Consider the following 24,038-nt stretch of genomic DNA (forward strand, 5'->3'; position numbering starts at 1 on the left):
TGAAATATAAGTTATGTATCAAAACTAACAGGTTTCACAAATATGATAGACTTTATGACAGGTTTTCTTAACATCAAAACACTGACAGTGGTACCTCAGGTTACAGACGCTTCAGGTTACAGTCTCCGCTAACCCAGAAATAGTACCTCGGATTAAGAACTTTGCTTCAGGATGAGCACAGAAATCATACGTGGCAGTGCGGCGGCAGCGGGAGGCCCCATTAGCTAAAGTGGTACCTCAGGTTAAGAACAATTTCAGGTTAAGAACAGACCTCCAGACCGAATTAAGTTCTTAACCTGAGGTACCATTATATTAATCTTTCCTCAAACACCTATCCATTAAAAAACCCAACTTTTGGATAATTTTTTTTAAAAAAGAACTCATATTAGGTAGCCAAAAAAAAGTAATTTACACAAAATGCTTATAAAAAATGAGATAATTACTTAACGTTTAGCTTCTATTGCACATTATATCCACTTAAGTCAGCAGAAAAAGTATAAATAGGTGATGTTTGAGATGTGCCCTTTGAGAAATTTGGTTTTGACAACTGCAAAATAACATCCTTGAAATCAATGCTTGCCTTATCTTCCACAATGGGGAAGACAAACATACAAGATCCTGGTTTTATCCTGAGATATGACACTTGATAATCAGTCATATTCTAGACAGCATATTAAAAAGTAGAAACATCACCTTGCCAACAAAGGTCTGTATAGTAAAAGCTATGGTTTTCCCAGTAGTGATGTATGGAAGTGAAAGCTGGACCATAAAGAAGGCTGATCGCCGAAGAATTGATGCTTTTGAATTCTGGTGCTGGAGGAGACTCTTAAGAGTCCCATGGACTGCAAGAAGATCAAACGTATCCATTCTTAAGGAAATCAGCTCTGAGTGCTCACTGGAAGGACAGATTGTGAAGTTGAGGCTCCAGTACTTTGGCCACCTCATTAGAAGAGAAGACTCCCTGGAAAAGACCCTGATGTTGGGAAAGATGGAGGGCACAAGAAGAAGGGGACGACAGAGGGCGAGGTGGTTGGACAGTTTTCTTGAAGCTATGAACATGAGCCTGACCAAACTGCGGGAGGCAGTGGAAGACAGGAGTGCCTGGCGTGCTCTGGTCCATGGGGTCACGAAGAGTCGGACACGACTAAACGACTAAACAAATCAGTCATATTATGTTTAGAAATTGAATGGAGTGTGCAAAACCTCTAGGGCAAAGTCCAGTAAGTATGTCATTAGTGAAACCACAGAAGTTGTGATCCAACAGTGATTGTGGCTAATCTAGGCTACAGATTTGCTAGTCCTTTGGCAAGGTAAAATTAAGGTATAGAAAGCTTTTCCTGACATGAGGTTCCCTGCATAATGATATAAAAGACAACTCCCTATTCTAACAGAATGTCTGTCAATATGTTACAAGTGAAACCTGGAAATTTTGCAGAACATTCATTTGATAGAGTCGCACATTTATTTGCTTATCTGAGAGTTGAGAAGCTTATTGTTCCACTAGATATTCACAAATTATTGTGCACTGTAATTTGCTTTATTTCATTTTTCTTACAAAACTGATCTCATACTGCCATACTGGGGCAAATATAAGCTGCACCCAAATATAAGTCGCACCTTTAAAATTCAAGGGGAGGGGCAGAGAGAGAAAAAGACATTACCCAAAAATAGGCTGCTCCCTTTGAATTCTGCAGGCACTCACACCCATTTCATTTTACCATATGTTTGTTTCAGCAGTGATATTGTATAAGCCAATTTTTGTAAGGTCACAAATTTAACTTGCACTGTAACTTTTCATGGTCGGAATTTGGAAAAAAAGCGAGGCTTATAGGCAAGACGGGATGGGGATAACCAAAAGACGGTATATATAGCAACAGCAGCCGTAGCACAACTGTTATCACTTCGACAGTAAACACTTATGGAGACAAATGACAGTACGTAGAATATAGCTTCTTTTACACATTCACAAGCTTCTTAGCAATTGCTTTGCATGATACAATGCTACCAATATTATTTCTCAATGCATTTTTTACTTCTTTGTTTCTCAGGCTGTATATAAATGGGTTGGCCAGAGGGGGCAAAACTAAATACAAGAGAGAGGAAAATTTTTGCATCTCTCCGTTGCCTTCCCCCTTTGGTAGCATATACACAATCATTAGTGAACCATAAAAGATCGAAACGACAATCAAGTGAGAGGAGCAGGTGGAAAAGGCCTTTTGCCTCCCTGTGGTGGAAGGGATTTTCAAGATGGCAACAATTATATATACATATGATGTTAAAGTTAAAAGAAAAGGAGGGAGTGTGAATATAATAGCCACAATGAAACCCAACATTTCCATCAAGCTGGTGTCACTGCAAGAGAGCTTAAGGAGTGGGAAGTAGTCACAAAAGTAATGATTAATTTCATTGGGGCCACAAAACGTTAACTGCAACATCAGACTGAGTAATATCAGGAAAGCTATAAATCCATTGATCCAAGATGCAACTGCTAATTGGATGCAAGTCCAGGTGTTCATGGTTGTAAAATAATGCAGTGGTTTACAGATTGCCAGATACCTATCATAAGACATCACACAAAGTAAATAGCATTCTGCAGCAATCAAGGAACCACAGAGATACCACTGCATAAAACAGCTGGTGACAGAAAGTCTTCCATCTCCGGTGGAGAGAGACGAAAGCATCCGTGGAAATACATTGGAACTATAGCAAGCCTCCAAGAAGGAGAGGTTCCCCAGGAAGAAATACATCGGTGTATGAAGATGCTGATCAAAAACAATAAGGACAACAATGAGAGTGTTTCCAGCCATCATCACAACATAAATTGCTAGAAATGTCAGGAAGAGAAGTGTCTGAACTTCGTAGAATTCCCCAAATCCCAGGAGGATGAATTCCTCAATCCCTGACTGGTTTTCCAACTTCATCTAATCCAGAAACGTCAGATCCTATTCAAAAAAGGAATAACAAAAAATAGAAATAATTGATGAGTCCATTGTCACATTAGTGCAAGAGGTTTGGTATACAAGTGGTAGAGCTTGTGTATTAGTGTCATTGAATATAGTGACCACAGTTCGTCTTGGCTCGATCTTTCACCAGTTCATCTTGGTTCGATCTTTCACCAGTTCAGGGCACTGATTTAGCTGTTATGCTACACCATAGATACTCTGAAATGTTATATCATCAGTTAGTAGTGGAGAAAACATTAGCAAAAGGAATTTCACCTAACATATCTTGCTGTTCTCTTTTCTATCATGATGATGCATATTCAGATAATAATAATAATAATAATAATAATAATAATAATAATAATAATAACACATCCTACCTCATATTCAGACATTTATTTTATCATTTATTAAAGGAAAATTTCGTTCAAAAAAATAACCAATTATAATTGGAAACGAAATGAGGTACTATTCTCTAACATTATTTCCTGCACTATTAATCCATGCCTCTACAATTCTAACATTTAGAAAACTTTTTTAAAATCCTAAATTGATATATAAGTAATTCACATCCTAACAAACAAACAAAAAACAAACAAACCTATAGTTTTCTTCAGGTATCCGTCCTGCTCTTTTAATCCCTTTGTTGATGTGTTTTCTTTTTTTCTTTTTTTGGAGTGGTTGGGACCAATGATCAACACGATGAATATTACAAATAGGAGTAGAAAATGAAATAAAATAACAATTGATAACTTTTGAAGTGGTGAAGTTCTTCAGTTCCTCTAAGTGTGCACAGAGATCAGAAATAAACCTCAAACTGCATTATTTCAAATGCTCATCACAGGCATTCCCCTTAATAGAATATTTCCTATTAGGCCTATATTTTAGGCACAACCCATATTTTAAAGTCCAGTTCTTTATTTGAAATGAGCTCCTTGCTGACTGTCCACCTCCCACTGCAAAAGCAAAGCTAGAAAAACAGAAATGGCAACATAGACACAGAGGTCAAGAAAGAAATCTTGTTAACTAAGGCTGGGAAAGCTGTGGTTCACCAGATGCCCATCATCCCCACCAAGCATGGCCAATGGCCAGGAATATTATGATCTGTAGCCCAGAAGCATTTGAAAGGCTATGGCTGCTATGACAGACCAGATGCTGTTGGACTGCAACTCCCATCACCTTCAAACAACATAGTCAATGCTCAAGTATGATGAGCTGTAGTAGTTGAGAAACACTGGAAGGGTATCAGGTTTCCCATCCTTGTAGAGGAATTAGGAATGAGAGGACAATTTGGTTTAGTTAGGATTTTAATGCAAGCCTAACTAATTCACACTTTAAAAAACAATAGGCAAACCAAAATGCAGCTGAATTTTGAAATCTGATTTTCTTCCAATTTTGTAATTCAGTTCTCTAACCAAATATCATGTACAACATGTGGATATTTGGAATGAAAATGCATGTATAAGTGAAAATAACATTCAAAATGTTATAAAAATTGCTTTTTGTAAGGTGTATATCAGTCAGAAATGAATACCTAAAAATGCCCTAAAATGGTTACAGATGTTTTTGACGACACACATATAAAGCATGCAAACAGATGCAGGAATGTGAAGAACCAGCAAGACTGGGAAAGTGATAGCTTCATTCATAATTAAGAGTAATAAACATTTACCTTTTGATGATATTTCTCAGTAGTATTTTACTGATCCATGTTATCTGTTTATTGAGAATATAAGAAGGCATTCTAAGTCTCTTCCTTCTCCTTGAGTGATCCAATATCACAGTCCTCTTGATATAGGGATTTATGCATGCAGACAATGTGTATCTGTTTTGATGTCCTGTGTAGCACATCTTGTGTTGTACAAATATTAAGATGTCAAAACCTGTGCTTTTAAGCAAAAGAAATCAGCATTTACTGTCTCAGCCCCACTAGAACAGCAACACTCTAGGGACATTTACTTTAAGTTCATAAACTATTTTAAAAATATTCTGCTCAAGGGAATATATTCTATAATGACAAAATGTAGCTCTCCCAGGATCCTTGTTTTATTACGAGGTTAACAGAGTCATCTGTGAAACAGAATCTTGCAAAGAACACAGAAAACCTAATAATGTACAAGATAAGGGACAATTAGTCCCCAAAATCCTGAAAGAAGACTCAAGATATGAAATGGTCGAAAGGTTATATTTATTAAAAGATAACAAAATGGAAGATCTTCTATTCATATAAACCAAACTGATTCAATGAAACAAACTGAATCTCAACAGTCAGGGGAAGTCTCAATTTATTTAGTTAGTTATTAAATATTATGCATCATTTATTTATAAAAAAGACCCTCAAAGTAGTTTACACATTTAATAAAACAATGAAAGTATCAATTAAAGATGATTTCTGATAGAGAGAGATAATGTCTTGATAACAAAGGAGTGGGGGGGCCACTAGGGGGCTCATCGGAAGATGGCTGACAATAACATCTCTCCGACCCACACAAGGTAATTTGGAGGCTATGATGGGAGTAATTATCCTCCCTACACCCTCCCCAGGATGGTGTGGGGGGGGGGACTGCCCTTGCCTGCTGTGCCCTATACCACCCCCGAATTTGTGGGGATGGGGGCACTAGGCACAAAGCCCTCCTGTGGGATTTTGGCACTCCTGGACGCCGTCCCTGATCCACGCCACTAGCTGCAAGAACTTCAAAAGAAACAATTTGGATGAAGGAATGCACATATCTCAAGGAAGAAGGGGGAGTAAAGACTGCTAAGAGAAGAGATCTCTGATAAAACAAGACAAGAATAAAACATGAGAAGATACGCCAAGATACGGTATGGCAAATGACTGATGGGGGGGGGACTTTCATTTCTTTCCTTATGTGATTAAACAAGAATCCCCTCCCCTCACGAGTCAGAATTGTCGTTTTAAGGACTTAAGCTGTGGATTTAAGGCTGTGTGGAGATAAACTTTCGAACCAAAGCATGTTTTAAGAAGAGCATGGAATGTATAAGAGCTTTGGAATGACGCAGTTAAAAATGCTGTCGCCATATTGGGAAGTTCTGTCGGAGGACTTAAGTCTGAGAGGAGAAATAGAGAAATAGAGCTGTTTTTATATTGTGGGTGAAACTCCTCAGTGGGACTTAAGAATGACAGTTCTGTAATTAATGATGGAAAGAGCGATGTTATCTATGAAGGTGATGATATATGGAAACCATCTCGATTTGAGGATTGGAAGAACGGAAAATTCACACAGGATTATTATTGGTGTTTATCGGCTTAAGGAGACTATCAAAAGAGATCATAAAGAAAAAAGAGAAAATATATGAACAAGATATGATGTGGAAACAGCAAGATAAGACTGGATAGAATTATGAACTCTGTTTGGACTGATTTGGATTGAATTATGAACTCTGTTTGGACTGATTTGGATTGATTTGGACATTAATGCAGTAGCAAGAAGATGATCAGAATCCCCCTTCGGATCTTGAAATACTGGTCCCCCAAGAAAATTTAAAATTCGGCTTTGTAATTCGGAATTTATGTGATGTGATTTAATTTGATTTGATTGGCCGGTTAATAAAAATTATTTTTTAAAAAAAGATAACAAAGGAGTGTAGTTAATTAAGAAGATTTATTGCAAAAACAGAGTACACCGGAGCGGTGATCACAGCAGTCTGCCCATAAATCAAAGATGTCCTTTCTAACAAGGGTGTTTCCGGTGAGACCAGAAACAGCTGAACTTCCTCTTGTGATGAATTCTGCTTGAAGACCCCCCCCCTACATCTAGACCTTGGACTGAGGGGGTTAGCTGCCACCTTTTCCTCCTTCTCTGAAACAGTACTTCCATGGTCCTTCCCGCGCTCTGAGCTGCTTTCATTTCTAGCCCTGCATTTTGTCCTTCACTAGTGCACTGGCAAGCTGCCAGCTGACTCTCTGCAACTCTGCTATCAGTTGACATTCCTAAGGGTGGGGGAGTTCTCTCTCTGCTATAAGCATCCTGTCTTGCAGTTAACCCTCTCTCTTCCTGGCTACTTCCTTCACTGGGAGCTGGTTGCCAACTTTCCCTGGGGGCTGGCTCATTCATGACAGATAATAGCTGACATATGGTCAGTGTGAACTGATATACACCCAGGAGTGATTGTATAGTGGTTGGTGCCATGCTGCAACTTTTCAATCAGTGTTGCTGCTGCTTCTTACGAGGATGATGAAGGGTGGGGCAGGGAGGTGGCAGGTTAGGCTTCCACAGCTGCACCAGAGGGAGTTGCAGATTGGCTCCACTGGTGCACTCACATAACTCCAACACCCTGACATCCTTCAGCATCACAGCAAGTGACAGCAATGCATTGCTCTAAGCACACAATATGCAGCTGGAAATAAAACATTTTAAGTGTGTCATAAAGTGTATTATACAAATGTGACACTAGATGACAATGGTGAGCTATGGGAAATTCAGTATTTTGTTTTCAAAACGTTTTTTAAAAAAGCATTTTCACAGCATTTTTTTTATATGTGTCTAGATTCTACCTTGTATACACCTGCATCTCTAGTATGCTTTCCTCTAGTATGGTCCAAAAACAATACTGGAAAGTCAACATTCGGTACTCATTAATGGCCGTTTCTTATCAGATCTCTATGGAATGTAGACTTCTAAAGCTAATTTCATTCTTCTCTCATGTATCTAGAATTTCTGACCAATCCCACCCACCAGTTTTTGTAGTTCCTTAGGATGCCAGCTAAAATCTAAATTCACACATCAATAGCTTGTGCTAGAGGTGTATATGATTGTCATTGTATGATTTTGTATGATTGTCATTGAATATTGACTGGTGACTTTGCTCAAGACGAGACACAATTTTCCAAGTTCCTTTATTTTCATTTTCTTTCAGGGATGAATGCTGTACCTCTTCCATGCTTGAGTACCCATCATTTTTGGGTAGCAGGGGCTGGAATCCATCAATGTCTGTATGTGTGTGTTCCCTAACCCTGAAGAACATGATGCTAAGCAAGTGCTAATATGATCTGTATCTTGGTTGAAAGGCAACTAGGTAAGAGCAGGAAATGAAAGGTCATAAAGCTAGCTTCCTCAAAATGTTATACAAAACATTTTCATGATTTGGAAATAACACCTTGACTGCATGTCCCAATTATTGTCCAAAACAGTAAGCTAAAGATCACCTAATGAGATCATCTAAATTATCTAAAACTATTTTTGAATTGCTATTTCAAAATTTACCCCCTGAGATGTCCAATTAAATATAATTTCTAGAAGATTTACAAATTGAGGCATCTAGTAATATCTGGAGACAAATTCCATGTTTGCATGTTGTAGGATAAATAATGCACTAGGCGAAATGGTGTCCATTTCATTTTTCACACATCATACAATAAGCTCAAGAAGACAGAGGACTGACGTACACCATCCATGAAAATATAAGGAATTTTTTTATTATTATTTTTTGGAATCTGGATCTTTAAAAAAATCAAACTGAACAGGAGCTCTGGATATGCTTTTCATCACATAAAGGTACAAACAAAATGCAACTAGATATATATTTTTTAAAAAATGAACTTCTGCTACAGAAGGTTAGAGTTCTGTTCAAGTCCCATTCAAGTGCATCTGAAAGGAGGTTGTTGTTGTTTTTTAAAAAAGCAACAAACCAACAACAACCACCAAAATTCACAATCATAGAGCTATATCCCATGTTGAAAGAACAAAATAGATCTTTCCCTCCTCCTCTTCCTTCTCACTCCTCCAGATGTTTGGGAAGCCTACAAAACACTCTGGGCTATCATTGCGAAAGCTGCCTTCCTTTTGCCCCCATTGTCTAGTTCATACATATTTTGTTTGCTCTTTCAGAAAGACTATGACTACTTTTATAACCAAAATGAAGGCAACCTGTTCTTTGATAAATTGCAGCTCCAAATTATATACTCACTTACCCTACTAAAAATTATGGAGATTACTTCTCCACAGATATGTAAAGAATGGCATTGCAATTGACACTTTGTAGGAAGCATGTTTTGTTTTTGTTTGACATTCATAATTAACTTAGTGCAGGTTATCTTCTTTCATCTTTCCCTACTTTTTGAGTACTTGTGGGTCTGGAAGACCATTTTCATCCAACAAATAAAGTATTCATGAGATAATATACAATGGGTGAAGAATCGGAGATAATATGTGTGAGTCTTCTTATCAGTCATTAAAATTGTTTCTCAAACATTAGGCATGAAGATTCTTTCTATATGGGGAGGGTGATCTCACCCACCACCTGTGGAAGCATGCAGCACACCTTCACTGATTGCAAAAGAAATAACCAGTCAGCACTATAACTCCTGATCTAATTTGTGGTGACTATGTCCAGTTGTCCAGTTTTTGTTTACTCCTTAAAACTTATTGTATTCTGTCAGAGTTGCTGCTGATGGTGATTGCATGTACAAGTGAAATAATATAAAAGAGAGGACTTGCTCATGTGGAAGAACTGAATGGAGATAAAGATTCATAAATAATTCTACACAATGCCACTGAGACCAAACAATCTTTTTACAGATGGTAAGCAAACTGAATTGCATATTTTACATCAGTGCATCAAAAAAACCTTAAATGCATCAATAACATTTATTATTAATTTACTAAAGGAGCTCTACATTACATTTGTAATTAACTTAAATGAATTCCTGATTTCAACTCTATTTTTATTCAAGCCATGGCTTGGGGTGTTAAGTGTTTAAACATCTGCCAAGACGCTGCCTTTAACACCCACTTTTTGCAGAAACATAAGCAGGTGATAATGGTTATCTTAATGTCTCAAAAAGGTTCACCTATTGATTCCTGCTAACCAAACTGCTTCTGAAGGTGAGGTCAGTTTTTCAGAATTGTCAGTAAAAATAGTTTTGAAACTGTGGTGATGTGGAAATGCGGGGCTGGCAAGGAGCGTGCAACAAATGAATTACATTGCAAATTTGCTGAATTTCTGAAAACTTGGTAATATAGTAACAATGTTGATTATTCTACTGTAGCACCCAAATCCTCTTTATGAATGGAATCATAAGACAAAGGAAATGAAATGAATGGAAGTGCCTGTAAGAGAAAACCAAACTCATGTCACTCAGTTTATCCTTCTGGGATTCCGAGAGCTGAAGAATCTGCAGGTCCTTCTGTTTCTGGGATTCCTTGCAATCTACATGGTCACCATGGCAGGAAATCTTCTCATTCTTGTGCTTGTAGTTAGTGATCAACACCTTCATACCCCCATGTACTTTTTCCTTGGAAACCTATCTTGTTTAGAGATCTGCTACAGCTCAACACTCATCCCTGTATTGCTTACTACTCTCTTGTGGGATGGAAAGGTCATTTCATTTGAGAGCTGCTTCCTGCAGTTATTTTTCTTTGGCTACTGTTTGGGTGCAGAATGTTATTTGCTTTCTGTGATGTCCTATGACAGGTATTTAGCAATATGTAAGCCACTGCATTATGCAACAGCTATGAACACCAGGAAGTGTGTCCAATTAGCAGCCGTGTCCTGGACAAATGGTGTCATAGGCATTTCCATAATCATGGCTGCTATGCTGCAGCTTACATACTGTGGTCCCAACGAAATCGATCATTACTTCTGTGATTCCGTTCCACTTAAAAAACTTTCATGCAGTGACACAAATTTGGTAGAGCATGTCAATTTAACATTGCTGTTTATATACACTATGCCTCCATTTCTACTGACTCTAGCATCCTACATATGCATTATAAGGGCAATCCTAAGAATCTCATCAACCACTGGAAGGCAAAAGGCGTTCTCCACATGTTCTTCTCACCTCATTGTTGTTTCAACTTACTATGGTTCTTTAACAGCTGTGTATCTCTTACCAAAGTCCTCTTCAATTAACAAGTCCTTTTCTCTTTTGTATACAATTCTTCCTCCTCTAGTAAACCCCCTCATATATAGCCTGAGAAATAAAGAGGTGAAGAGGGCCTTCAGAAAGGCAAAAAATAGGATAGCAAATTTCAAAATATTTCAAAATGTGCTAGCTAACTTGTTTAGCATTAAAGATTAGTGGGGGGAGGAATAGGAAGACCAGGGAGGGAGTTGATCAATACTGCCCTGCACCTGTAACCTGATCTAGGCACAACTTGCCGCACCCAAATCTCAACCAAATCAGTTTTTTGGGGGCGGAGCTATTGTGTAATTAGGGCTTCTTAAACCCCTGACTAAACATACAGTCAGGAGGGACATGGAAGAAGGAGATGCTGATTCTCATCCACTGCCACCTGACTGAGCACAGACCTGATTTGGTCCAAGCCTGGATCTCTCAAAATTGACCTGATTCAGTTCAAGATTCAGGCTTTGGGTCAATCTGGCACAAAGTCCTAGTGATCAGATTCAAATGCATCTGTGTGAATTGCACTGGTGTTTGGTGATGTGTGGGTCCTTTTGTACTAAGAAGAGGGTAGAATGAGGGTGGGTGGAATGGAGTGGGGCATGCATATACGTGCTCTGCTGATATGGGGTGGGGGTGGGAACAGAACCCTGTGTGAAATTATATATATATATTCTCCTTCCCACTACTTTGATGGTGGTTTTGTTCCAAATGGAGATTTATAATGCCACTTACCACAACACTCTTCAGATCAATGGACAAGCTGCTGTAACTTCAGTCCAGATACAACTTCTTCCCCTTTCTAACTCCAAAAGGGATAGCTTGGAATGACTGTAGAATGTTCTTCACAGGGAAATACATACCATCATGCTCATTTTTTAGGTGCCAGGCTAAGACCTTTTCATTCATTAACTAAGCTAGCCTCTGTGGTATTGCTAACCTTTTAGTGTTTATATGGTTGCGAGGGGAAGTTGGTTTTGCCATTATTGTGTTACTAGATTATCATTGCATTAAAAATATTCCTACCAATGGATGTTTATAAATAAGAAGAATGAGAAGAAAATAAGAAGAGCCCGTCTGGATCAAACCAAAGGCCCACTGAGTCCAGAATTCTGTTGTGGATATCAGATCCCTGAATTATACTCTCAATAACCAGGGAACAGAAGACTCTGTCTTAAATTACATACCTCCACCTCTGTGTATCAATTCCGTATTAAAGATATTAAAGAAACATAGAAAACATAGCTTGTGATGTTTCATTACAGATCTCCATTAGTCAATCATCATTTTTTTGTGAAAAGATGAGCTCCCAATAGGCATACTTCATTTTAAGCGAACATCCATCACAAGACATGTTCTGCAACTTTTATATTTGGACGATGTGGTGGTACTTCCACACTCGCAGATATAATTAAACCACTTATTGCTACACCTTTTGGAGTATTTCGAGTGCACACTAAATTCCAAGAAGTCAACAATCATGATCTTTGCAAAGTCATGGAGAGTGCATAAGTGAGTGATAAGGGGAAACATCATTGAACAAGTTAAGTGGTTTAAATATGTAGGCATTTATTTTCATTATAAGGCTGGCTGGGTCACAGAATTTGCTATTAATGCTGCTAAAAGTAATGTGCCAGTGATCACTCACTTCTGTTATTCCAAAGGGAACCAGTATGTTCTGGCAGCCCAGTGGATGTGCAATGCTAAGCACACAACTGCTATATGACATCCCAGTTTGTACGGTATTTATCTATATCCTGATATACAACAACATAACAGCCTTATACCTCTAAGCAAAAGAGGGTGGAATGTTTTCAATTTACATGCCTTGTCTCCTGATTTCTTGAATTAGGATATATATAATGGTTCTATGGGGAAATGTTTACATAACTAAGTGGAATCCTAACTATGCCTACTCAAAATTCATAAGGACTTAGTTCTGTATAGATATGGTTAGAATTGTAGCCTAAATAGCTGGTAATTTCCCCGAACATTCATTCAGTTTTATTTATAAGAGAGGTGTTCTATTAAATTTTGAATTTCTGATGCATGCATTTCACTTTCAAAATCTTCCCAGCAGCTTTTCCCATTGCATCCTTTACATCCTTTACATCTTTATTCCTCAGGCTATATATGAGGGGGTTAAGTAAAGGGGGCAGGACTTTGTACAAAAGAGAAAATATTTTATTGAAATATCTCACTATGTCAGTTTTTGGCATCAGATAGACGATAAATATGGCCCCATAGAGACAACAATCAAGTGGAAAAAGCCTTTTGCCTCCCAGTGGTGGAAGGAATCCTCAGGATGGCAGCATCCTGAGGCCAAGGTTGAATGTGATTATAAATGCCACAGCAAAGGTGACAATTTTCACAAGAAATGTATCACTGCAGGATAGTTTTACCAATGGCAGAGCTTCACAAAAGAAATGATCTATTTCATTGTTTCTTAGGTCATTAGGGTAATTCTGGCGTTTCCATGCACTCTGGTTTCCGTCACGGTGGTCTGTTGTGCCAGAAGTGGTTTAGTCATGCTGGCCACATGACCTGGAAAGCTATCTGTGGAGAAATGCCAGCTCCCTCAGCCCGAAAGCGAGATGAGCGCTGCACCCCATAGTTGCTTTTGAGTGGACTTAACTGTCCAGGGGTCCTTTACATTTTTTTACCTTTCTGACATTTGTGTTCAGAAATATCTATGGAAATTGGATGACTGCTTCTGAACATCCTCATCATAGAAACATAATCAAATATCACAAATAAATGTACCAACCGAACAGGGCTTACAGAACAGAATGGCTAACCAGTATTTACAGCTTAATATTTTCGCTTTTTTTTTTGTATACACTTTCATATTTCATATGAGTTAGGGATGAGTGGAAAATACGCTTCTGAGAGCAACTCTGACTTCCTTGTTCCTCAAACTGTAAATAAGAGGATTTAACAAAGGTGGCAGGACAGTGTACAAGAGTGAAAGGCTTTTGTCTATGTCGTGGAAATGGCTTTTTGGTTTCAAATACACAGTTATTCCAGAGCCATAAAACATCACTACCATGAGATGTGAGGAGCATGTTGAGAAGGCCTTTTGCCTCCCTTCCACAGATGACATCTTGAAAATGGTGGAGGCAATGCACATGTATGACATGAAGATCAATGCAAAGGGTATTAGTCCAAGTAAAGCTACCTCCACCAGCGCCATCTTCTCATTTATAGATGTATCTCCACATACAAGTTTGACCACAGCAGGGAAGTCACAGAAGAAGTGGTTAATTTCTTTGGAGTCACAGAAATAAGAGGTAAACACCAGGAAAGTCTGCCCGAGTTGCACTGGAATGGCAGCTAGCCATGAAGCTGCAACCAGCCCAAAGCACACTCTACTGCTCATAATCAGGGTGTAATGCAGGGGCCGGCAAATGGCAACATAGCGGTCATATGCCATGGCAGCCAAGAGGAAGCACTCTGCTGCCCCTGTAATGAGGAAGCCACACATTTGAAAGGCGCAACCAACAAATGAAATAGTTTTGTCCTTTGATAGGAGGTTTTCAAGCATCTTGGGAATAATGACTGATGTGCAGCAGATCTCTAGACAGGACAAGTTTCTGAGAAAGAAATACATGGGGCTGTGGAGTGCCTGGTTAGCCAGTGTGACAGCTATTATGAGGATGTTCCCAATCAGGGTCAAAACATAGATGCTTAGGAAAATGGAGAAGAACAAACCCTCCAGACCTGGCAAATCAGAGAATCCCAGTAGCAGGAAGCTATTCACCATGCTCTTGTTGACTCTCATTTGTAAATCTGAGAAAAACAGAAAGAGTCTTTATGATATCAATGTGAGAGACCCAGCATATTTCTAAAGGAAATGGTTCCAGATAATCAACGGTCCTCTCCAGAGCAGATTTGCAAAGATGTACAAGGGTTGCAGAAGGAATCAGCAAATAAATATATATATTCCTTTTTCTTCTGTTAGTGGCAGCATTTCAAGAACAAAATCTAGTTTATGGAATTCTGGATCAATTGAATAAATTGCTAGGAATTTGGCAGTCTTGATTATTGTAACTGAGTCTATTAGTGTGGTTTTCTCTGACGATACTGACGACCAGGGGCTCTGACAACCAGGGGCTGATTTTTGAAGGCTCCGATATTTCAGATTCAGAGAGAGATAGTGCATTAATAAATAATTATTTAATTAAATTTATAATACCGCCCTTCATCTGAGAATCATAGGGTACCTTACACTATAAAACAAGTAAATATATAACATAATAACAAACGAAACAACGCTGCCTGCTCCCTCACCCCCAGTTTAAAAAGCCATGGATTGTTTTAATTAGCCAAAAGCTCGAGAAAAGAGAAATGTTTTCAACTAGCACCTAAAGGTATGTAATGAAGGTGCCTGGTGAGTAGGGAAAATAAGTGAGTTGGCTCTGGTTGTATATATCAGAGCTGGGGAACCTACATCCCTTCAGGTGCTGCTACTTCCCTCTTCCCTGATGCTTTCCCATGCTGACTTGGAATTATGGGAGTTGAAGTACAACATGATCTGGAGGCCCACAGGTTCCGCAACTCTGGCATATATAAACTAAACAGACATTACAGAGACCACAAGTTTCCAGTACTCTCTCTTTGGAAACCTGAAAGTTTAAAAGATTTATTGTTGTATAACAAAGGAAGACGTTTTTGAATATTAGAAGAGGAAATCAATGTTCCTTTTCCTCCTTCCAGAAAGAACTCTGTATAGTGAGCTATGTATGGTTTATAACTTCATTGTGAACCTACCCACCTCAACTCTAAGCCATGATATTATGTTTGTGCTCAAGCAGACCAATAGCCCCATTCCACCTCCCAATAACACCCTCAGTATTCCAGACATCTTAGAAAACTGAGCATAGGTCCTTGTTGGGTTATTATTTAAACCTTCCCCCCATTTGATTTAGACACTAATCTATGTGTGCCTATATGGTAGCACGTAGAAGTATGAAAGCATTGGCTTCTGTTTACCGTGATCTTATTTTGAAACTGATAAGCACAGGGCCACCGGTATTTGGTATTAGAAGAACACAATTGTTCCTAATATTTTCTAATATGTGATGATATCACATAATATTCATAGATATTTTTACATGGAGTGTGAACAAAAGAATGTGTTAAGTACCTCTATCCCAGATGAATGAAGAATGGAAGTTTACAGAAAGTCCAATTTCTATTATTCGTTGGTCCTGGAAGAAAGCTTGACCTTTTCCATTCTTTTCCAGTATTCATGATATTTGGCCTACATTTTCTTAGTTCCTTGTGTAATTTCTTTATCTGATGGTTTCACATTTCTCGTTTCATCAACAAGATGAAGTCTCCCCTCGACTGTTATTTATTCTTGGGGAAAATAGGTGGCCTTGTGATAATTTATTAGCAGTGGTTTCAGAGAGATTGCCAATTATTAGTTATGAACTCCAGTGAGAGTTCAGGCAAACAAAATGAACTTAGACTGAAATAACATGGGGATGTTGCATTATTAAAGGAAATCCCTGAAGATGGTCCTTTGGACCAATTCACATAATGTGGGTACACTACTTCATTTCACCATTTGATTGGGGATTCCAAGCTGAATTGGTACACTAATTTCATTCTAAAACACTGTTTCAGTGGGGATTCTGTCAGATTCTATAATGACCACACCAGTATATTTTGAGTATAGACATGTTCTTAAAAAGTTTAAGGTTGGAAGATTTTCAACATCTCTGCCATTTTGTTCAAACTTCATGTGTATTAGGAAGGGAAAAACAAAAAATGAAGATAGAAAAAGAAACAATTGGATTGAAATTGAAAATCAAGTTTTGTACAGGGAAAGGAATAGGAATTTGTGTATTGGACATCCTGCAAACAAGCAATGGGGAACCTGTGGATACCAGATGTTGATGGACTTCAACTTGGAGCTGCCCCATCAGCATGGTCAATGGTCATGGATTATGGGAGTTGGAGTCCAATAACACCAAGAAAACCACAGGTTCTTTATCCTTCCTGTATACCACCCTTGATTGAGATATTTATACTGTGGCATTGTACTATTTTTTCTGTTTGCTATACATCAATACAAGAAGTGCTACGGAGGACATTGTATAACCACGCAATTTAAAAAATCACTCATAATTTTTTATTTTTTGCATGGATTCAGTTTTATTTATAATCATGGAGAAGACTGCCAATGTTGATTCTAGTAAGGCAGGGTTCCTCAACCTTGGCTCTCCAGATGTTTTTGGCCTACAACTCCCATCCCATGATCCCAAGCTAGCAGGACCAGTGTTCAGGGATGATGGCAATTGTAGTCTGAAAACATCTGGAGGGCCGAGGTTGAGGAAGCTTGTACTAAGGTCACATACCAGCATGCACTTGTAGATGTGCATATGCTCAGGCTCCACATACAAACCTCACTGAAAATGTGCATATGCCCATGCCCAACTGCCAAACTCTGGATCCTCCAACCCCTGAGGTTTGTCCTCCTGATATTACTGCCTGTTCACCTGCCATCTCTGAGTGAGTAGTGAGAGATCATGGAGAAGCACAGTAACCTTCACAAGCATTATCCCCTCTCCCTGACATGGGAATAGGAAGAATTCTTGAAAGAAACCATAATAAGAACTTCTTATTCAAATAGCCTGGAAGCCATGTTGGTTAGCCAAATCTTTGGATAACTATTTAGCTGAATAATTCCCTTTGGAACCCTAATTCACAAAATGGCATTCTAAAATCTTCCCAGTGGCCTTCCTGAAAGATTCCTTGACATCCTTGTTTCTCAGGCTATATACAAGTGGGTTAATTAAAGGTGGAAGGACTGTATAAAAAAGAGAAAATATTTTGCTAAGGTCTCTCATTGCTTCAGTTTTTGGTATCACATATACAATGATTAATGCCCCATAGAACATGGAAACAACAATCACATGAGAAGAACAGGTGGAAAAGGCCTTCTGCTTCCCAGTGGTGGATGGGATTTTTAAAATGGCAGCAACGATAAATATGTAGGAGATAAGGGTACAAAGAAATGGAGGAAAACTGAACACAAAAGCAAGGATTAGAATGACATATTTCACAAGGCTGGTGTCACTGCATGAGATTTTAACCAATGAAAGAGATTCACAAAAGAAATGATCGATTTCATTGGAACCACAGTACTGTAGTTGCCGCATTAAGACCAAGCATATGGTGACCAACACAATGCTGTTGACCCAAGAGCAACTGGCCAGCTGAATACACAGCTTACCATTCATAAGAGTTGCATAATAGAGGGGTTTGCATATGGCTAAGAAGCGATCATAAGACATTACAGAGAGCAGATAACATTCTGTGCCAATCAGGAAAGAAACAAAAAAAAATTGTATGTGACATCCTTTAACAGAGATGGTTTTGTCTCCTGTCAGGAGACTGGTCAGCATTTTGGGCAGAGAGGCTGAGCTGTAGACTGCTTCCAAAAAAGACAAATTCCCCAGGAAGAAGTACATAGGTGTGTGCAGGTGATGATCAGTCACTATGAAAAAGACCATGAGGATATTGAAAGCAATTGTCAAAATGTAGATCCCCAGAAACACAAGGAATAGAAGGATGTGCAGATGATGGAGATCCCCAAATCCCAGAAGGATGAACTCTGTGATTTCACTCAGGTTTCTCTGCATTGTGGTTGTCCTCAAATGCTACATTCTGAAAGATAATTGGAAAGTAATATGAAAATAATAGCCGTTATACAATAGTTAAGTACCACTGAGTGAAGTAATGGAAGGGAGAAATATTCCATCAACTAAGTCTCTAAAAAAAAAATACACATCACCTGGGATGACAGGTGAACTAATGCCAGTGTACTGGAAGAAGCAAAGGTCACCAGTGTTAAAGTAATGATTCTTCAAAGTCAACTTTGTTAGACTGGTCATGTTTTGGGGGTGCCTGATTTTCATCTTTCAAAGCAACTACTCTACTCTGATCTTAGAATGATAACCATAATGCTGGTGGTCCAAAAAAGAGGTTGAAAGACTCTCTCAGGGCAAATTTTAAAAAATGTAGTATAAACATTGACAACTGAGAAGCACTTGCCTGCAAGCGCTCCAATTGGAGAACAACCTTTACCAAAGGTGTCATGTGTTTTGAAGACGTTCAAACTGAACTAATACTGTACATGGATCAGGACATACATAATTCTTTGGATTTCATATTTTTCTGAATTGTACAATATCATTTTCAGCTATGAAAATAAAGTGATAAAAGTACGTGAAGGCATTAAAATTGTTATTTCCAGATAACATGTATTTAAAAATGCGTACGTACACTGTACAGTAATATGTTTTAAATATATTTCATTTTTATTGTAAAAGAGAGTGGGGACTATGAAGGACTACACAGAAATAATCAACTTTGAAAATAAGACCATAGCATAAGGAACTCCAAAATCCTAAGAGAGAATCAGGTGAGGGGAAAAAACCAAAAGTATCATTAACTTAAATATAGTTTGGTGGTCTTATGAGTTTGGCTGTCTTGATGTTTGATATTGGTTTCATCTGGAAAAATTGATAGAGAAATGCACTTTAGTCAATTTGGGGGTTATAGAGCTTTGTATATTGAGCAATGGCAGATAAGCATTGAGATGGAATATGCAGCTTCCATCTTGGCAGAAATAAGGAGCCTCAGAGACTTGAGTTCTGAGCTGGCTGATGGATTTAGTTTTTCTACTTGGGAACCTATTGTAGGAATAACTGTTGTTGCTGTCTTGGATATTTTGCTTGTATATATACAACTAAACCAGCCTTTCTCAACCTGTTGGTCCCCAGATGTTGTTGAACTACCACTCCCATCACCCCTAGCTAGCAAGTCTGGAGCTCAGGGATGATGGGAGTTGTAGTCCAACAACATCTGGGGACCCACAGGCTGAAAACCACTGAACTAAACAGAAGCTGCACTTGACCATGGGCTGGTTCCAGATTAAGAGAATTGCATTTAGTGCCCATGACTAAATTAACCTGTGGATTTCAGTGGGACCTAAGAGCCAACCCCAGAAGTCATCAGTGAGATGACTCACTGAAGATAGAGAACATAGAAAATAGAGAACATTCAGTGCGGCCTCATATTTCTTACTATTGAATAAAGTGAGGAATTGAGAACCACACATTAATTGCAAAATACCTTTATCATGAAGGAATGAGGAGCTGAAGTTTGTATTGAGTGCAATTTCTGAGATGCTGGTCTTAGGAGCAAGTTTTCTTCTATCCCCATCTTCACAGACTTGATTGAAAGTTTATTTCTACATAGCTGCTTTATTTATTTTAGCATCCCATGTTTCTCCTCTCAGGCATTATCAGAAAGAAGCAGTCTCTAGCTGGTTGTTATATATTATTAGAAATCAAAGGTAAACATACTGAGAGATAGGGACTAATTGTCAGAGAGGGAACATTAGCTTGAAATCTAGACCAAACTCACATCGGGATCTTGCATCCCTAGTGTCACATGTGGGGCACTTTAGGGACTTCTATTCTTAGAAATGTTCTTTAATGAATATTCAGATTTTATCAAGGGAAACAAAGCCCTAACTATTTTCCTTCTGTAGATGTTGATTTGGTCACTTAAAAGGTAAGACTATTTGAGTGGGATTGGTGTTACTTTATTTTTTTGAGTTGGCCTTGTGTGGAATGTATTGAAGTACCTTTGGGGGGGCAGGGGGCAGTCAGGGAGGGGGGACTCCCTGATCCTGAATGGGGTAACTGTTCCCCTGAAGGACCAGGTGTACAGCCTGGGAGTCATTTTGTCCATGGAGGTGCAGGTCAATTCTGTGTCCAGGGCAGCTGTCTACCAGCTCCAATTGATTCACAGGATGAGACCCTACCTACCCACATACTGTCTCACCAGAGTGGTATATTCTCTAGTTATCTCCCACTTGGACTACTGCAATGTGCTCTACATGGGGCTACCTTTGAAGGTGACCCAGAAGCTACAACTAATCCAGAATGCTGCAGCTAGACTGGTGACTGGGAGTGGCCACCGAGACAATATAATACTGTTCCTGAAAGACCTACATTGGCTCCCAGTACATTTTTGAGCACAATTCAAAGTGTTAGCACTTTTAAAGCCCTAAGGGGCCTTGGCCCAGTATACGTGAAGGAGCATCTCCACCCCCATCGTTCAGCCGGGACAATGAGGTCCAGCTGCAAGGGCCTTCTTGCAGTTCCCTCACTGTGAGAAGTGAGGTTACAGGGAACCAGGCAGAGGACCTTCTGGGTAGTGGCTCCTGCCCTGTGGAACGCCCTCCCCTCAGATGTCATGGAAATAAAAAACTATATGGTTCTTAGAAGACATCTGAAGAAAACTCTGTACAAGGAATTTTTTTAAATGGAATAATAATAATATTTTTTTATTTATACCCTGTCCATCTAGCTGGGTTTCACCAGCAACTCTGGGCAGCTCCCAATAGAATATTAAAAACACGATAAAACATCAAACATTAAAAACTTCCCTAATGTCTAATGTTTTACAACTTATTATGTGCTGTAAGCTGCCCAGACTGGCTGGGGAAACCCAGCAGATGGGTAGGGTATAAATAATAAAATTCTTATTCTTATGTTTGTGGACAAATGCCGGCTTCCTCAGTCAGAAAGCGAGATGAGTGCCAAAACCCCATAGCCACATTTGATTAGACTTAACTGTTCAGGGGTCCTTTACCTTTCTTTTTTTAAAAAGATTTTTTACTCATGCAATTAGGAATCCTGAAATTTATGCTGTTGGGACTCTTAATCATGTGAAAGGACTCCTATGCACATACAGTTGCACATTTGCAGATTCATTGTAGGCGTCCAATTGAAGTCACATAATATAGTCTCCCCCTCCCCAGAATGATATTGATACCAAAATGGGCTACTGACTGTAGTTTCTTACAGCAGATGACAATTGTGAAACAAATGAGAAGGAAATGATCTTATAATGTAAATAAGGCAAATGGAATTGAAAATGGTATTTCAAAGTGGGAGGAGGTCATTGAACAACTTTTATAACTTATTCAAATAACTTTTATTGCTGGAAAATGAAACAAAAGTTTGTGCAATGGAGAACAGAATGGAAACTTTATTAGAACCCCCCCCCCCAAGTTCCTGCATGATCCTGTTCCTAAGGGGCACACAGAAGTCTGAGATAAGACTCTGAAATCAGTCTGCACATCCTATAGACAGATGATATCTGTGGGGGGGAAATGGTGAGAGTAAGAGAGACTGGATATTTTTCACTCTTCGGTATTTTTGAAATGCTTAATCAGAAATGTTTTGGGAAATGAAAGGAATTTCACCTCTTTTAGAAAAAATATTTTATGTTATTATTTTCTTCTTCATTTGAAGGGTTGCATGTGTAAGAACCACCAGACCCATGCATGTTTCCATCTCTTTCTTGATTTTATATTGTTTCATTAACAAATTTCAGCTATGTTGATGACAGGAAAATTCCCTTAGAGTACAATTCATGACTGGAGGCTCCTTTTATGAACAGATTGGTGTTCATGGAATAGTACATATGACAAAGTGAGGGTGGCAATTTCAGCTCTGTTTCACAGGTCACAAATCAGCCTCTAATGTCACATACCAGCATGCAAAAGTAACACATATGCATACTCTTGTAGGTGTGCATATTCTCAAGCGCCACATACAAACTTCATTGCAAATGTGCAATGCCCTACTGCCAATCTCTGTATCCTCCTGGCCCTGCAGTTTGTCCTCCTGCTATTGCTGTCTGTTCACTTGCCATCTATGAGTGAGTAATGAGAGAGCATAGAAAAGGACTGTAACCTTCACAAGCATTACCCCCTCTCTTTAAAAGTTGTGATGCCTGTTGGTCCCAGAGGAAGAAGCAATCCAATGGGTAGTGAAAACAGTTGCATAGGAAGAGGATGATTTCTTGAAAGGAACCTCAGTAGGAACGTCTTTCCCAAATACCCATAAAGCCTGGAACCGATGCTGCTTGGCAAAAGGCTTTGGATAACTATTTAGCTTTGAACCCCTAATTCAGAAAATGGCCTTCTAAAATCTTCCCAGTGGCCTTCCTGAAAGATTCCTTCACATCCTTGTTTCTCAGGCTATATACAAGGGGGTTAACTAAAGGCGGAAGGACTGTGTAAAAAAGAGAAAATATTTTGTTAAGGTCTCTCATTGCTTCAGTTTTTGGTGTCACATATACAATGATTAATGCCCCATAGAACAGCGAAACAACAATCACATGAGAAGAACAAGTAGAAAAGGCTTTCTGCCTTCCAGTGGTGGATGGGATTTTTAAAATGGAATCAATAATATATATGTAGGAGATCAGGGTCAAAAGAAAAGGAGGGAAACTGAACACAAAAGTCAGGATTACACTGGCATACTTCACAAGGCTGGTATCACTGCATGAGATATTGACCAATGCAAGAGAGTCACAAAAGAAATGATCCATTTCATTGGAATTACAATACTTTAGTTGCAACACCAAGATCAAATATATAGAAGTAAACAAAATGCTATTAATCCAGGAGGCACTGGCCAGCTGGATACACAGCTTACCATTCATAAGAGTTGCATAATAGAGGGGTTTGCATATAGCTAAGAAGCGATCATAAGACATCACAGAGAGCAGATAACATTCTGTGCCAATCAGGAGATCAAAGAAATATAATTGTATATGACATCCTTTAAAAGAGATAGTTTTGTCCTCTGTCAATAGACTGGTTAGCATCCTGGGCAGTGTGGTTGAGCTGTAGACTGTCTCCAGAAAAGACAAATTCCCCAAGAAGAAGTACATGGGTGTGTGCAAGTGATGGTCGGTCACTATGAGAATAACTGTGAGAATATTGAAAGTCATTGTCAATATGTAGATCACCAGAAACACAAGGAACAGGAAGATCTGTAGATGAGGGAGTTCCCCGAATCCCAGAAGAATAAACTCAGTAATTTCACTCTGGTTTTCCTGCATTATGGTTGTCATTGAACGTGTATAACAAAGTTATATCATATCCTGAAAGACAACTGAAACATAAGATAAGTAAAAGGTATTTGTAGTCATGAATTTTACAGGTACCACTGAGGGAAAACGTGGAGAAAGCGCAGTATGACTCAGGGATGTTTTGCAGGCTATAACCTTTCTGAAAGCTCACAATGCTAAAATGCCTGTGGAGTGAACAAAAGTTGCTCAAAAGCATACCAGCATGAATAGATAAATAGGTACCACTGTGGCAGGAAGGTAAATTGTGTATCTGTGTGCTC

The 24,038-nt window shown here is 38.9% G+C and overlaps 6 protein-coding genes across 6 annotated transcripts in view; 1 reads left to right on the forward strand and 5 right to left on the reverse strand.

Annotated features, from left to right (window-relative positions):
* The window catches only part of LOC309354852 (vomeronasal type-2 receptor 26-like), a gene marked incomplete at both ends in the record, with an annotated part of 356,212 nt that overhangs the window by 209,319 nt on the left and 122,855 nt on the right, over positions 1 to 24,038 (reverse strand). The window lies entirely within an intron of this gene.
* On the reverse strand, positions 1,956 to 2,807 carry LOC309356114 (olfactory receptor 6C4-like; the record flags this gene model as incomplete). Its single annotated transcript, XM_081887293.1, has 1 exon — positions 1,956 to 2,807. The coding sequence occupies one exon, from the start codon at positions 2,805 to 2,807 to the stop codon at positions 1,956 to 1,958; it is 852 nt and encodes a 283-aa protein (XP_081743419.1).
* On the forward strand, positions 10,102 to 10,983 carry LOC309356115 (olfactory receptor 10A7-like; the record flags this gene model as incomplete). The annotated part of the gene is made up of 1 exon (XM_081887294.1): positions 10,102 to 10,983. Exon 1 carries the CDS (start codon positions 10,117 to 10,119, stop codon positions 10,981 to 10,983), a length of 867 nt encoding a protein of 288 aa, XP_081743420.1. The 5' UTR covers positions 10,102 to 10,116.
* On the reverse strand, positions 13,667 to 14,587 carry LOC309356116 (olfactory receptor 10C1-like; the record flags this gene model as incomplete). Its single annotated transcript, XM_081887295.1, has 1 exon — positions 13,667 to 14,587. One exon carries the CDS (start codon positions 14,585 to 14,587, stop codon positions 13,667 to 13,669), a length of 921 nt encoding a protein of 306 aa, XP_081743421.1.
* On the reverse strand, positions 17,514 to 18,458 carry LOC309356117 (olfactory receptor 2AP1-like; the record flags this gene model as incomplete). The annotated part of the gene is made up of 1 exon (XM_081887296.1): positions 17,514 to 18,458. The coding sequence occupies one exon, from the start codon at positions 18,456 to 18,458 to the stop codon at positions 17,514 to 17,516; it is 945 nt and encodes a 314-aa protein (XP_081743422.1).
* LOC309356118 (olfactory receptor 5AR1-like) lies at positions 22,804 to 23,760 on the reverse strand (the record flags this gene model as incomplete). The annotated part of the gene is made up of 1 exon (XM_081887297.1): positions 22,804 to 23,760. One exon carries the CDS (start codon positions 23,758 to 23,760, stop codon positions 22,804 to 22,806), a length of 957 nt encoding a protein of 318 aa, XP_081743423.1.

The sequence above is a fragment of the Podarcis melisellensis genome (assembly GCF_964234715.1).
Source record: "Podarcis melisellensis genome assembly, chromosome: 13".
Taxonomy (NCBI): Eukaryota; Metazoa; Chordata; class Lepidosauria; order Squamata; family Lacertidae; genus Podarcis; species Podarcis melisellensis.